This window comes from Crinia signifera, chromosome 1 (assembly GCF_055691185.1).
Source record: "Crinia signifera chromosome 1, ASM5569118v1, whole genome shotgun sequence".
NCBI classification, from domain to species: Eukaryota; Metazoa; Chordata; class Amphibia; order Anura; family Myobatrachidae; genus Crinia; species Crinia signifera.
Window position 1 is genome coordinate 47,244,230 of NC_139217.1, and position 13,221 is coordinate 47,257,450.

Sequence of the window (13,221 nt, forward strand, 5' to 3'; positions counted from 1 at the left end):
GGCCGGCGATTCATACATTAGGAAATGCGGTAAAACTCCTGAAAACAGGGATTTTACTGCATTTTTTTAGCTTAGTACATTCCGCTGCAAATCTTATGAAGCCCTCCCGGGAGATGCCAGCCAGGGGAGCTCAGTGGAAGTGAGGGCCCTTAGAGCCATGGTGGGAATCAAACCCATGACCAGGTTCATTCCATAATAAGGTCTGTCAACGTTTTGGGGGTCAAGCCCCCATCGTCAGGACATAAAGGCAGGTATATAACATATATATATAGTTTTCCATATAGCCGGCACTTGCAAAATACAGTAGGTGACAACTGCCACAGGTGCCTCCTGTCTCCTTATTGTTTTAGGAGAAACATACACACTGTAATACCAGCGGCACTCTGTAGACTTTATACACCAAACTCAAGAGAGATAATAGCCCTCTATAGGCTAGAACGCTCTTGAGTTTGGTGTATTTTTTTCTGACATTGTACAAAGTCTACAGAGTGCCGCTGGTATTAGAGTGTGTGTATATATATATATATATATATATATATATATATATATATATATATTCCTTGGTTGCTGGCAGCACTCAGGGACCCACAAAGCAAGTTTAGAATACATTTGAAAGATTTTATTCTATAAATATAGGTATAACATTATATGAATAAAATGTTTCACATATTCTAAACTTGTTTCGTGGGTCCCTGAGTGCCGCCAGCAACCAAGGAATATACACTGTGGCACCACCACATTCGGAGGGCACCAGGGCAAGACACCCCATTTGGGGACACGGAGTGATGGGGACAAGATTTACTCTCTCTCTCTATATATACTTATATATATGTATATAGTAAGTATATATATATATATATATATATATATATATATATATATATATCCATGATAGCCACACCTCCTGACAAAGTCCTTTGTGTCACGAAACATGTTGAGGCGTGGTTACCTTCATACAACGCTGTGCAAGGCCTCTCTGGTCTCCTGGTCCGCTTAGAGACGCACCGGTGGCGGTGAACGTGTCCCGACTCCTTCCGTCTGCCTGATGCGGTTGTGGACTCCAAGTGTTGGGCGAAATGATTGCTGATATTTTATATGTATGTGAGCTTGATTTTATAAGTAAAATACTTTTATGTGAATGCTCATTGGTTGCGCTATTTTCTTCTTTTCTTTCATATATATAAATATACACACACACACACACACACGACTAAAGGGGTGTACACACGGAGCAAATTTTTGCTATTTTCTAAGCAATCTGACTAGATTGCTTAGAAAGTAAGCACAGATCTCTCCGTGTGTATGCTCCGAGAGATTAAATATCTCTTGCTAACTAAGTCAGTGCATGCAGTCAAAATCTAGTCAAATTGCTTAGCAAATGACTGCAAATCTCTCTGTGTGTGCAGAATGAGAGATACTGATCACAATCTCCCATTCTGAACCATTACCCTGACTTTTTTTGCTTAAGCAAAATTGCTTAGAAAAATCGCTTAGCAAAATCACTTAGCACAAATCTCTGCATGTGTATGTGCTCCCCATGGGAGATCTTGACACCAGCAAAATTGCTTAGCAAAATAACTTAGCAAAATTGCTTAGCACAGATCTCTACGTGTGTATGCCCCTTAAAGAATAACTTTGTTTTGGGAATAAAAATTCACCAATTCCCAGGCTGCAGACTTAATAAGCCATATTCAGTATGACATAAATTTCTTTCCCTTTCTTCACATGAGATAAAAAGTTGCCACACCATAAGGTTGTGCTTTGAATTATAGAGTAATAATAACGCTAATAGTAATAATGCTCTGTCAGGAGAATAATTTTTTAACTCTCACCCGCCCACTTGTCTTTCGTTGTGACATTTCTCCGTCACACAGAGACACAACACAGAGCGTAGCTATTGGTGCAGACACGCTGCCATACATGGCACAGTCCACCCCATTCGTTGTCCCAACTGTCAACAAAACAAGTAGGACCGCCCAACTGCCAGTCAGTGGGCAGGTTACAAAGCTAACCGGGTCTGCCTATTGGCTGTGAAAAATTCCTCTACAGAGACATTGGTTCAGCCGTCCCCTTTCTGTCTCTCCTCCCACTTTCATTGTTACGTCAGTAAGTTACCTGTGGTTTCACAGCGGAGTGTCAAGTCGCTCCAGTCATGATTGGCCAGCGGGCGGGTCTGGGCGGCTACGATTGGCTAGCAAACGTGTCGTTCAGGAATTGAGAGGTGTGTCTGAGAGTGGGACGAGCTAAGCCAGGGAGCAGTCTGGGCATTAATTGTTTTGCTGCTGAGCTGTCAGTTGGGTCCTCTCCTTCATGCGCCCGCCCTGGTTTTTTTCTTTTACACGATTCCTATTATTTGTTATTAGTATTGTCTGCCCCATTGCTGGGTGAGCAGTATTACCCATGATGCCCAGGACAGTGGGCATGTAGCTTCCAGCTAGTGTTGTGTACCCCTCCCCCTCTCTATCCAAGATGGCGGTCCAGGAATCAGCTGCTCAGCTCTCAATGGCTCTGAAGGTTCAGGAGTACCCAACTTTAAAGGTGTGTCACATGGTCCAGGGAATATACCAGTACCCCTCATGTGTACCCATGCCTTGGCAAAGGTGGGGGCACAGGGACGTCTCACACACTAGCTGGCAGTGTTATTCTATATATGTAGGGGCAAGTCTGCCTTATGATGTGCTGCTGCTCCTTGTCTGATGGGGCATTGTGTCTGTTGTGGGAGGTGTGCCATGTAAAACGCTGCTACTCCTATACTGTTGGGGTGTTATGTCTGTAGTGAGGTTTTCAGCTATCAAATGCTGCTACTCCTATTCTGATGGGTTATGGTGTCTATAGTGGGAGGTCCCCCGTATAAAATGCTGCTACTCCTATTCTGATGGGTTATGGTGTCTATAGTGGGAGGTCTCCGCTATAAAATGCTGGTACTCCCAATCTGATAGGGGTATGGTGTCTATAGTGGGAGGTCTCGGTTAAAAAATGATGTAACTCCTACTCTGATGGGTTATGGTTTCTATAGAGTGAATACCCCATATAAAATGCTGGTACTCCTATTCTGATGGGTTATGGTGTGTATAGTGGGAGTTCTCCACTATAAAATGCCGGTACTCCTATTCTGATGGGGGTATGGTGTGTATAGTGGGAGGTCTCCACTATAAAATGCCGGTACTCCTATTATGATGGGGGTATGGTGTCTATAGTGGGAAGTGTCACATATAAAATGCTGCTACTCCTATATTGATTGGGTATAGTGTTAGGTTTCCTATATAAAATGCTGCTACTCCTATTCTGATGGGGTATGGTGTCTATAGTGGGAGGTCTCCGCTATAAAATGCTGGTACTCCTATTCTGAAAGGCAATGATGGCTATAGTGGCAGGTATTCGCTATAAAATATTTCTACTACTATTTGGATGGGGTATGATGTGTCTATTGGAAGTCTGTATAGGGGTGAATGGGCTGCACACTCTTATTCTAAACATAAGAGGTACTACTGGGGGCGTGTAGGGGGCAGTAGCAGGGGAACGCCCAGCATTTTAAGGGCATCCCCATGTCAGCGGCCGCCCCCTCTTCAGCGGACTCCGACAGAAATAAGTCAGTTTAGACTGACTTTTATTACCGAAAAGGAGAGAAAGCATTCAATGGTCAACGAATGATTTCTGTCCCCTTCGGGACAGAAATGCTCATTGCCAGGGTTTTCTTATTAATTGGTAGTGTTTTTGCTTGTTACAAGGGAGTTACATGTCCATTGCCTGGGGATATAACTCTATCCCTACCTGTAATCCTTAAATTCCGGGTAGCAATATATACTACCCAGTAGGACCTCTACCATCTATTCAACTGTCCAGTAGGACCTCTAGCATCTGTCTCCTCCAAGGCGGTGGCCATTTTTGGAGGGACATTTTTAATAGAGTTCGTATAGACAGCTAGACCCATTGTAATCTGCAGACAACATGCGTCCCCACAGTGCCGGCTCCCCAAGCCATCGCTTAGTCTGCAGTGCCATTGTTACGCCACTGACTGGCAATCAGAACAAACTCTTATATAATATAGAGTCAAAGTGATTTTCTTGGCATAATTTTGAGGCTAAAAATATAGGTTGTCATACCCTGACCAGGGGAGTCCTTAACGTTAAGAACACAGGACCCTCTGGGCAGCACCTCTCCCCTGCTGCCCCCTATTACACTGCTACTTCACCCTTGTCTGATGCCTTGGGGTGGTTGGGTTGTGCTGGCCCAGGGGTCCAGTGTTCTGATCATGAACTTAGGAATGTTAGTGACCCACCTAATGAGGTCACCTGGTCATGGTGGACCCATATTTTTGGCCATAAATGATGCCAAGAAAATTGATTGTACTCAATGTCATATAACAGAGTTTATCATCATTGTTCTGGCTGCCAGTGTTCTTGATGTATGGAGTGTGTCTCCATCATTCCTTTTTTTTTCTCTGCACCTACTCTGATGGGGTATGCTGTCTATAGTGGGAGGTCCCCATATAAAATGCTGGTACTCCTATCCTGATGGGGTATGCTGTCTATAGTGGGAGGTCCCCATATAAAATGCTGGTACTCCTATCCTGATGGGTGTATTGTGTCTATAGTGCGAGGTCTCAGCTATAAAATGCTGGTACTCCTATCCCGATGGGGGTATGGTGTCTATAGTGCGAGGTCTCCGCTATAAAATGCTGGTACTCCTATCCCGATGGAGGTATGGTGTCTATAGTGCGAGGTCTCTGCTTTAAAATGCTGGTACTCCTATCCCGATGGGGGTATGGTGTCTATAGTGCGAGGTCTCCGCTTTAAAATGCTGGTACTCCTATCCTGATGGGGTATGGTGTCTGGGCGGTCTCGGCTATAAAATGCTGGTACTCCTATTCTGATGGGATATGGTGTCTATAGGGGGGTGGCCCCCATATAAAATGCGGGCACTCCTATTCTGATGCGGTATTATTTCTGTAGAGAAAGGACTTAACTATAACATGTTAATATTATATAGGGAATGAGAACCACCATCACCGTATGTATTATGTCTAGCCCCACCTGCTAACTTGCTACTGACTTTCTGCTGGCTGGGCATGATGTTGTGCCATCCTTAAGGGAAGATAATGTCCAGAGTGGCACTTACAGTATATTTCCATGCTCCGTTACATGGTGTCTGTAGCGGTATCCATCCCTGTCGACAGTCACTAAATTCGACAATCAAAAAATTTTACAGTGACGGTTGACGCTGGAAAGTTAGACACAAGATTTTCATGGGCATGGCGTTAGATTATAAGAGTGTGCCCGAAGCATGGCGAGTGCAGCGGTACACTTTTACGTTGTCCATGGAAACGTGTTCACATAGACACCAAAAAAAGGGAAAAATCAATGTCAACCTAGGGTATGTTGACAATTTATGGGTGTTGACACACTGTACCATAACCGTCTATAGCCTTGTTCTGCTCCTTTTGCAGTGGATGTATAATGTATATTTCGGCCGGTCAGCCGCCCCTTTCCGTGTTACTTTTTTCTTTCTTTGCATTGGGGTTCTCACTGCCATAGAACGCGTCGCAGTGAGATGTTGGCGCAGCTGTTAGGTCACCTCCACTGTACTAGATTAGACAGCTATCAGGCCCTTGTGTTTCTGTATGTCCTGTTATTGGACAGCTTTACGGTTTCTCTCCTGGCAGCTGTTCTTGGTAGAACGTTTGCCTTTTCTGTAAGCAGCATCTATTTCCTACAGATAGTGGTGGGTAATGACCAGTGCGTTATTTACTGTATATCCAGACAGCAGGACCTGCCAGGACTCTGCATACGTGGGGGATTATGCTGACAGGCCAGCTCTCTGCGCGCTTCCTGTGTGCTGAATGCAACCTTATAGGAAGTGCTGCAGTGTTCTACTGCTCCCGCGGCCTGTAACCAGCTGTATAGGGAGTGCAATTACACACATGTGCAGTAACACACAGCAAATGTATAGTGTTCTGTCGTGGCAGGGTATAATGGGACCTGTAGTTCTACAGCAGCTTCTAATGTTCCTAATACCCCTTTCGCTTATACCCCTTATATCCTGGGTTTTTGCACATGAACGCGCATCAACCCGGGATTTAGCTCCGTGTGAAAGGGTCTTGAAAGAATATCTGATTGCTACCCACGTCCTGACCTGGGTAGATTTCGGAATCGACCCGGGATGCGGTCAGTGTGAATGGTCCCGTACACAGAACTTTAAAAAAGCTGCTCATTGGAGCTTTCTTGGGCTCACAAATGCTGATGTCATCTTTCAGAGCCCTGGGGCCAAATGTAATAGGGTGAGAGTTTCAGATAGTGAGAGATTTTGGGAGAGTTTTCCCATGTTTTTTAAAGCAGCAATCAATTACACTGCAAAACCAGGTTGATTTTGCCATATAATTGATTGCTGCTTTAAAAAAACATGGGAAAACTCTCCCAAAATCTCTCACTATCTGAAACTCTCACCCTATTACATTTGGCCCCTGGAGTCCATTTCTAATGACATGCATATGTATTTGCAGGGATTTCCCGGGATCAGTGTGAATGGGGCTGTCCCGGGTCGATCCCAGGTCTGAGTGCAGTGTGAAAGAGTACATTCCTGGGTAGAGTCCCGGGAAGCTTCCGGGAATACATTCCCGGGTATGACTCGGCGCTGCGAGTGTGAAAGGGGTATTAACGATTTAAACCCAGGTTATTGCTGGGTCGACTCGGGTCAAGGTTTAGTGTGAAAGTATCAACATGAAGAACCTGGCAATTCAACCCGGGTTCAAAAAAAAAAAAAGTTGAATCAGGGTAGCCCTGTGTATAATGGATGACCCGGGTCAGCCTGGGGGTTCAGAATCCTGGGTCCGACCCAGGTTTCCGATGAGCAACTTCACTGTGTCATAATGAACTGTTGGATTTTTTAGGATGTTTAGAAAACCAAAATGAGGTTTTTCAGCCCATGTTTTAGGATTTTATAGGTTTTAAAAAATGCAGTTTAGGAATGTACTGTATGCATTGTATGAAAATAAAACAAAACCAGATGTGGCCGGATGGAGTGTCTTGTCTGCAGTGCCAACTCCTACACCGTGACAGGGGGCATTTGTGCACATAACAGTATAGTGCAGCACCAGATCCTTACACGGAACAGGAGCTGGCACTTGGCCAGTGACACCCTGGTATGGCTTGCACCCGCCTCTGTGATGTCACCGCAGATGTCTGCTGCTACTACCTTGCAGCGTTTGCTCCTGTGATGCGCATGACACGTGGGAGCACTACGCAGCATGACCGTCCGATCCATTTGCAGCTGCGGCTTTCCTGTAGTAGCAAATGGATCACTGGTGCTTCTGTATATATGTACTACATATATAAACTGCTCATTACTCACATTTCCACAGTACATTTATATTGTTTCAACTTAAGTAACAGAATTAGGTAATTCTAGGTATTAACACCCATTTTAGGTCCTGTAGAGGTTAAGTATTTTATTCCCTGGTACAGTGGAGTAGCAATAGCCCCCCACAGACCCCTTGGTGGTTTGTGGGTGCTGACGGTCTGCGTAGACTTTTTCTACAACTGGTCGTTATCAGTGGATTCCACCCTTCCTCCATTCGCTGGGGTCTGTCGCATCTGCCTTCCATTGAAAATGTCCCTCCCAAAATGGCAGTCACCTTAGATGAGATATTTTGGTTGCTAGCGGAGGCGGTGGCCATTTTGGGAAGGACATAATGACATTTTTAATGGGGGCAGACCTAACAGACCCTGGTAGTGGTGGCCAGAGGTAAGGATGGCCATCGTTGCCATTGCCATTGCCATCGAAGGCAATAATGCAACTGCCCATCGATAGTGTTAAACTATGCAATGGATGACCATTGATATTTTTACCTATCGATGATCATCCATTGTGTTTGACTGATTGGCCTGTGAGCTAATCAAAATACGGGGCGGGGCTTTGCGGGTGTTGTGGGCGGAGCTATGCTCTGTTTCACGGCACGTTGAAAAAAAAGCAAAACATTGTTTTGTTTACAGAGGGGAAAGCACATTCTTCATACCACTGCCCTGGCGCAGAAAACATTTTTGAGTGCAGTGGGAAAGGAACAGAAGGTGCATAGTGTATTCCTGGGCTCAGTCATATTTGTCTGGGATCATATTTTTCACCTAAACATACTGAGTTGGTTATCTGTGAAAGAAGTGACACTAGGACACTGGGTAGTTTGCGTTCACACCTGACAAAATCCCGGTTTGGTGGGTATGAACATGCAGAAACCTGGGATTTAGGTGCAAGTGTGAAAGGGGTATTATTGTTTTTGGAACATGACATACGCCAATGGCCTGACCCACCAGTCCTCAAAGGTTCTGCTCATTTCCAGTAATATGAAGGGTTCACTCCAGTTAGCACCATGTATAAATTCCAAGCTCACAAGAGGAAATTTGTGGGGGTTATTTGTGCACACACCCCGAGGTTGGGAAAGGGTAGGGGAAAAAATCTTTATTTTAAGGTATAAATTTTGGGACTTGCGTTCGATCACACAGACTTGCGAGTGGCCACTCAGCGGAAGACCGCCCTTGGCCGCTCCAAACTGTGGCTCTCCTCCCCCAAACCGGCGTTATATAAACCCATGGAGTCCTGCTGTTCTTACCAGTAACCCACTGCCAACCTGTAGCTACAACTAGCCATTACCCTCCTTTGTCTTAGCTCACCCCTGCTTCTATTAGTTAGTGCTGTGCCTTCTTCTGGCGGCGGCTAGTGGTGGCTGCCGAATGGCGATAGAATCGCTAGGCGCAGCTCCAATGTGAGCTGCTCCATCTCTACATACCAGAATGTACTACAAGCTCTAAAGCAGACAGCGACACCCCAGGCAGGAAAGAGGAACTGCATGTATTTTAAAAGGTGCAGGGTGCTAGAATGAACACTAGTAACCTTCTGTAAATGTTACAAACAAAAATAATACACTAATAATCGCCTCCAGCTCTAATGACCAGATGTTTCTGTAGGACACATCAGTCAGAGGGGAGCTGTAAATATGCGGCGTGTTCTTAGCTGGGCCATATCACGAGGGGGGGAATACAAACGTTGGATTGTCTGTCTGCGAGCCCAGTCTTCCATGGTATAAGGCAGCGAGAGATAATTAATGACATATCCGCCGTTCCTAATATCTTCTGGTATTCCGCTATGTCATTGTTGGAGTTTTGTTGGTTTGTTTCGCCCTTGTTTTTCATTTTAATGACGCCTTCAGGCAAGAGGGTTGTGCATTGGAATAATTATCTAACCCAGTGGTTCCCAAACTGTCTTTAATCAGCATTTTTTGTCCATGGAACTCCTCGGATAAAAGTTTATATATTTTTTTAATTGATGTATTTGTAAGAAATATAAAATAAAGTAATTTGTGCCTGCGTGTCATCTGTTTGGCCAATTATGGTTTGGTCAGGGTTGGCTGGTTTAAACCAAATGTTGTTTTTTTTTTTTTTTTTTTTTATAACTTTTTTTTAAATTATTATTTATTTAATATGTTGTGACATCAAAACAAAGCCTATTGTAAGGGAATCCCTGGTGTTATTCCAAATTCTTTTTGCTTGTGCTCTTTATCTAATACCCCTTTCAGACAGAAAAAAAGACCCGGTAATTTCCCTGCTCTTGCCGTGTCGACACGGGTTTTTCTTCTGTCTGAAAGGGTCAACACGGGTCTAAAGTTCCGGGACTTCGACCCAGTAATTTACCTGGGTTTTTCCCGTGTCAGACACGTGTCTGCGGCTGTGTGAAAGGTCCCGACCCGTGTTTTTCTCCCGACTATTGAAAAATCATGTTCATTGGCTGTGCAGCATGGTGCTGCGTGATTGGCTGATCTTTACAGCTTCCCTGATTGGCTGAGCGCACGTGGCAGAGGACATGGCGCACTGGAAAGATGAGGAGATCCGTGAGCTGCTCAGTGTCAGAGGGGAGGAAGAAATCCGCAAACAGATTACTGGCACAGTGAAGGACGCTGTAGTCTACACCAATATTGCCAAGGTCCTCACTTCAAGGGGCATTGTGCGCACCCAGCAGCAGGTGGTCAACAAACTAAAAGCTCTGCGCAGGTATTACAACAAAGTTTGTGACAACAACAGGAGGAAAAGTGGTGCTGGGAGGATGGAATGGGTTTACTTCGACCAATGTAACGAGGTCTTTGGCAATTCTGCCCTGGTGAACCCTGTTGCCATATCATCATCCAGTGCAGCTTCATCACGGAGCATAACTCCAGAATGCAGCCCATCTTGCCCACCTATAATGGAGTTGGAAGACAGCATAGACAACAGCATCCCTGATCCTATTGCTGCCATGGAGGACACAATTGATCCAATAGAGGCTGAGGTTGACGACAGTGGAGCCAGCACCATTACCCCATCTGGGACACCCGCTCCTGCACAGACTGAGACCCCAACGTTGCGTCGTAACAGTAAGTTTTTCAAGTATTGTTTGTGTATCTATTTTAATAGATGTACAGGGGGCTATAGGTATCAGCAGGCCTTTAATGCCCCACATGCTAGTACCTGTGGTTCTCCCAAGTATCAGCATGTGTTGCAGGCTTGCTGGGACCTGTAGTCCCACAGTAACACAGGTAACAACCACGCACCCACTACTACAGCACACATGTGGTGTGCCCTGGAGAGGGGTATTGTGGGAACCAGTAGTAGTAGTGTGTATATATATATATATATATATATATATATATATATATATATATATATATATATATATATATATATACTGGCATGGCGCTATTGGATTGTAATGATTTTTCCTTTTTTTTAGTATTTGATGTACCTGCAAGGAAGAAAAAACCGTCAAAGATGGAGCTTGCTACGCGCTCAATGTCAAGAATCCTGGTAGATCATCTCCGAGAGTCCGATCTTGAATTTCAAACTCAAGAGGATGCCCGACTACAGCGCTTCTTTGACAACGAGAGACAGTTGCAAGATTCCTTTCTCACACAGTTGGTGGGTCTGCACGAACGCATAGCGCGTGAAAATCGTGATGCACAGATGACCTTCCTTTCCAATATGGTGTCTACATTACAGAATCCGCACCCTTACAAGCTGTGTAGTCCGTACGCTGAGGGTGATTATTGTAATCCACCACACAGAGGCCATACATTTATGCCTTCAAATTCAAGCCAAACTACTGTGCAGGGCCAAGGGCGTAGTTATACTGAAAACATGGGCAATAATTTTTCACATGCCACACAGCCAAGTAGGCCACATGCCAATACCAGTCCACAGGAGACAGTGCATGATACTGTCAATGGCACAGGATGTAGTAGGCAATATGGCAATGTGAAAAATTATGCTGATGATTCAGTGAATGCTAGTAATCATAACACTCCTGTTAGCACTGTAATCAGCACTGCCTACAGGCATTTGTAGTAATGTTGCTATATGGTTGTTCTATTTCTATTTTTTCTGGCCTCGTTCAATTTTTCTTGGTTAAAAAGTGGCACTTACAAGGGCCTTTAAATGCTGTGTTCCATTTTGATGCACACAGTAGAGTATTATGGTTCTTTAGTTTATGAGCCTCAAAAAAGCTCATTTGGTTCTTCAGTTTGGAGCTGAATCAAAGTTCTCAAACTTTTTTTTATTTAAATGTGTACAAATAGAGTATACTCTAGATATGTGGCTGAACATAATCTATAATGTGTACACAGTGTGCCTTCTTCTTTATCTTTAAGGCAATAAAAAAATTCCCTGTTTGGGGCTTATATTTATATATTTATATTTTTTTTGGGTGTACTAAGGGCTATTTCACACACTCCGACTCCTGTCGGATGGCGAAACCCCGCACGGCCAGGAAGCCGTGACACACACCGTAGTTAATAATGGGCACAGATGTGACCATTCACCCAGCCCGCCTGGTTTCAGCCGGATCCCATCATTGTAAACTGCTGTGTGCGGCACAGATTCCTGGCCGTGCGGGTTTTCACTGCCCGGCAGGAGCCAGAGTGTTTAGAATTGCCCTACAGCACAGGTCTTCAACCTGTGGCCCTCCAGATGTTGTGAAACTACATGTCCCACCATGCATTGCCACATTTTTTCCTATAGTTGGATGGCAAAAAAACTCAGGGCATGCGGGGACATGTAGTTCCACAACATCTGAAGGGCCACAGGTTGAAGACCTGTGCCCTACAGATACCAAAAATTGCAAATACAAGTGTTTATCTATATATACAGTGCCGGATGAAAATGTGTGGCTGCTGGACAGTCGGACTAGGTGTGTGTCTCCCCTATACTATACCAGCTTGGATGGCAGCACAACCTATTCACCCACCACTGATAGTATACCTATGCTAAATACATATTGTACCTCGTGTTGCAATAGTTCAATGTCGTTTCAGTGTTGTAAGGATATTTATGACCACTAAAGATTTATATTTGAAAACATTTTATATTTAAAGTGAACTGCATAAAACACATTTTGTGAAAAATAAAACCAGTTCTTTCAAACATACAACCAATGTGTCCTTGTTTTTCTACTGTGTCATAGTATTTAGGTTAATAGTGAGGGTGTTCTGCAACTTGTCAGCCATGTTTAATGCAATCCAGTGAGCAGACACCTCCCACTTTTGATGACCTCATCTCTGTGTGCCTTTAAAACTGTCCTTTTCTTATGACACACAGAGTTTTGCAGGAAAAATCCGGCTTCTGTGTGAAAGGGGTCGACACGGGAAATACCCGGGTTTTTGCTCCTGTGTGAAAGGGGGTCAGCCCCTTGCTGCCTAGTTGTACCCGGGTTTTTGTATCCGGGAAATACCTGGGTTTTTGGGATTTTTCTGTGTGAAAGGGGTATAAGTAAGCTGAACCAATGCAGTAAATCAGACACACAACAGAGATATAGGGAGGTGATTCAGATAAGAGGTGCTAAGTCTGCCTAGCATCAAGCTTCTCCCCCCAACATTCGTAAATCCTTTTGTATTTCCCATTATTGAACAACTGACTGCTGAATCATCTTCAGCTAGTGTAGAATTTTTTTTTTAGTTCATTCGAAGCTTCGAAACAGACTGGGAACTGAAAAGGCATCTAAACGAATGGTTTTATCCAAAATGTTGAATGCCAGTGACCTATCCAGTGCCAATGCTTAACTCCTTCGTTATTTTGAATTTGTGCGTCTCTCTGAAAATTACTTTTGCATGTTTTAATTTTGTTTAGTCTAAAATTGGTTTTATTGAAAGATTTAAAATAAATCCTGAAAACAAAAAAGTGAAAAATTCATGGAGACCTTTTGACCGTCGAC

At 44.2% G+C, this 13,221-nt stretch overlaps 2 protein-coding genes across 2 annotated transcripts in view; both read left to right on the forward strand.

The window, feature by feature from the left end:
* Positions 1 to 2,227: 2,227 nt before the first annotated feature.
* MAEA (macrophage erythroblast attacher, E3 ubiquitin ligase) overlaps positions 2,228 to 13,221 on the forward strand; it is a 65,632-nt gene continuing 54,638 nt past the window's right edge. Inside the window, exon 1 of the mRNA XM_083149237.1 lies at positions 2,228 to 2,538. Within this exon, the coding sequence (XP_083005363.1) occupies positions 2,470 to 2,538 (69 nt within the window). The 5' untranslated portion in view covers positions 2,228 to 2,469. The remainder of the gene's footprint in view (positions 2,539 to 13,221) is intronic.
* On the forward strand, positions 9,559 to 12,778 carry LOC146009062 (uncharacterized). The gene is made up of 2 exons (XM_083149117.1): positions 9,559 to 10,393; positions 10,750 to 12,778. The coding sequence occupies exons 1-2, from the start codon at positions 9,847 to 9,849 to the stop codon at positions 11,358 to 11,360; spliced, it is 1,158 nt and encodes a 385-aa protein (XP_083005243.1). The 5' UTR covers positions 9,559 to 9,846; the 3' UTR covers positions 11,361 to 12,778.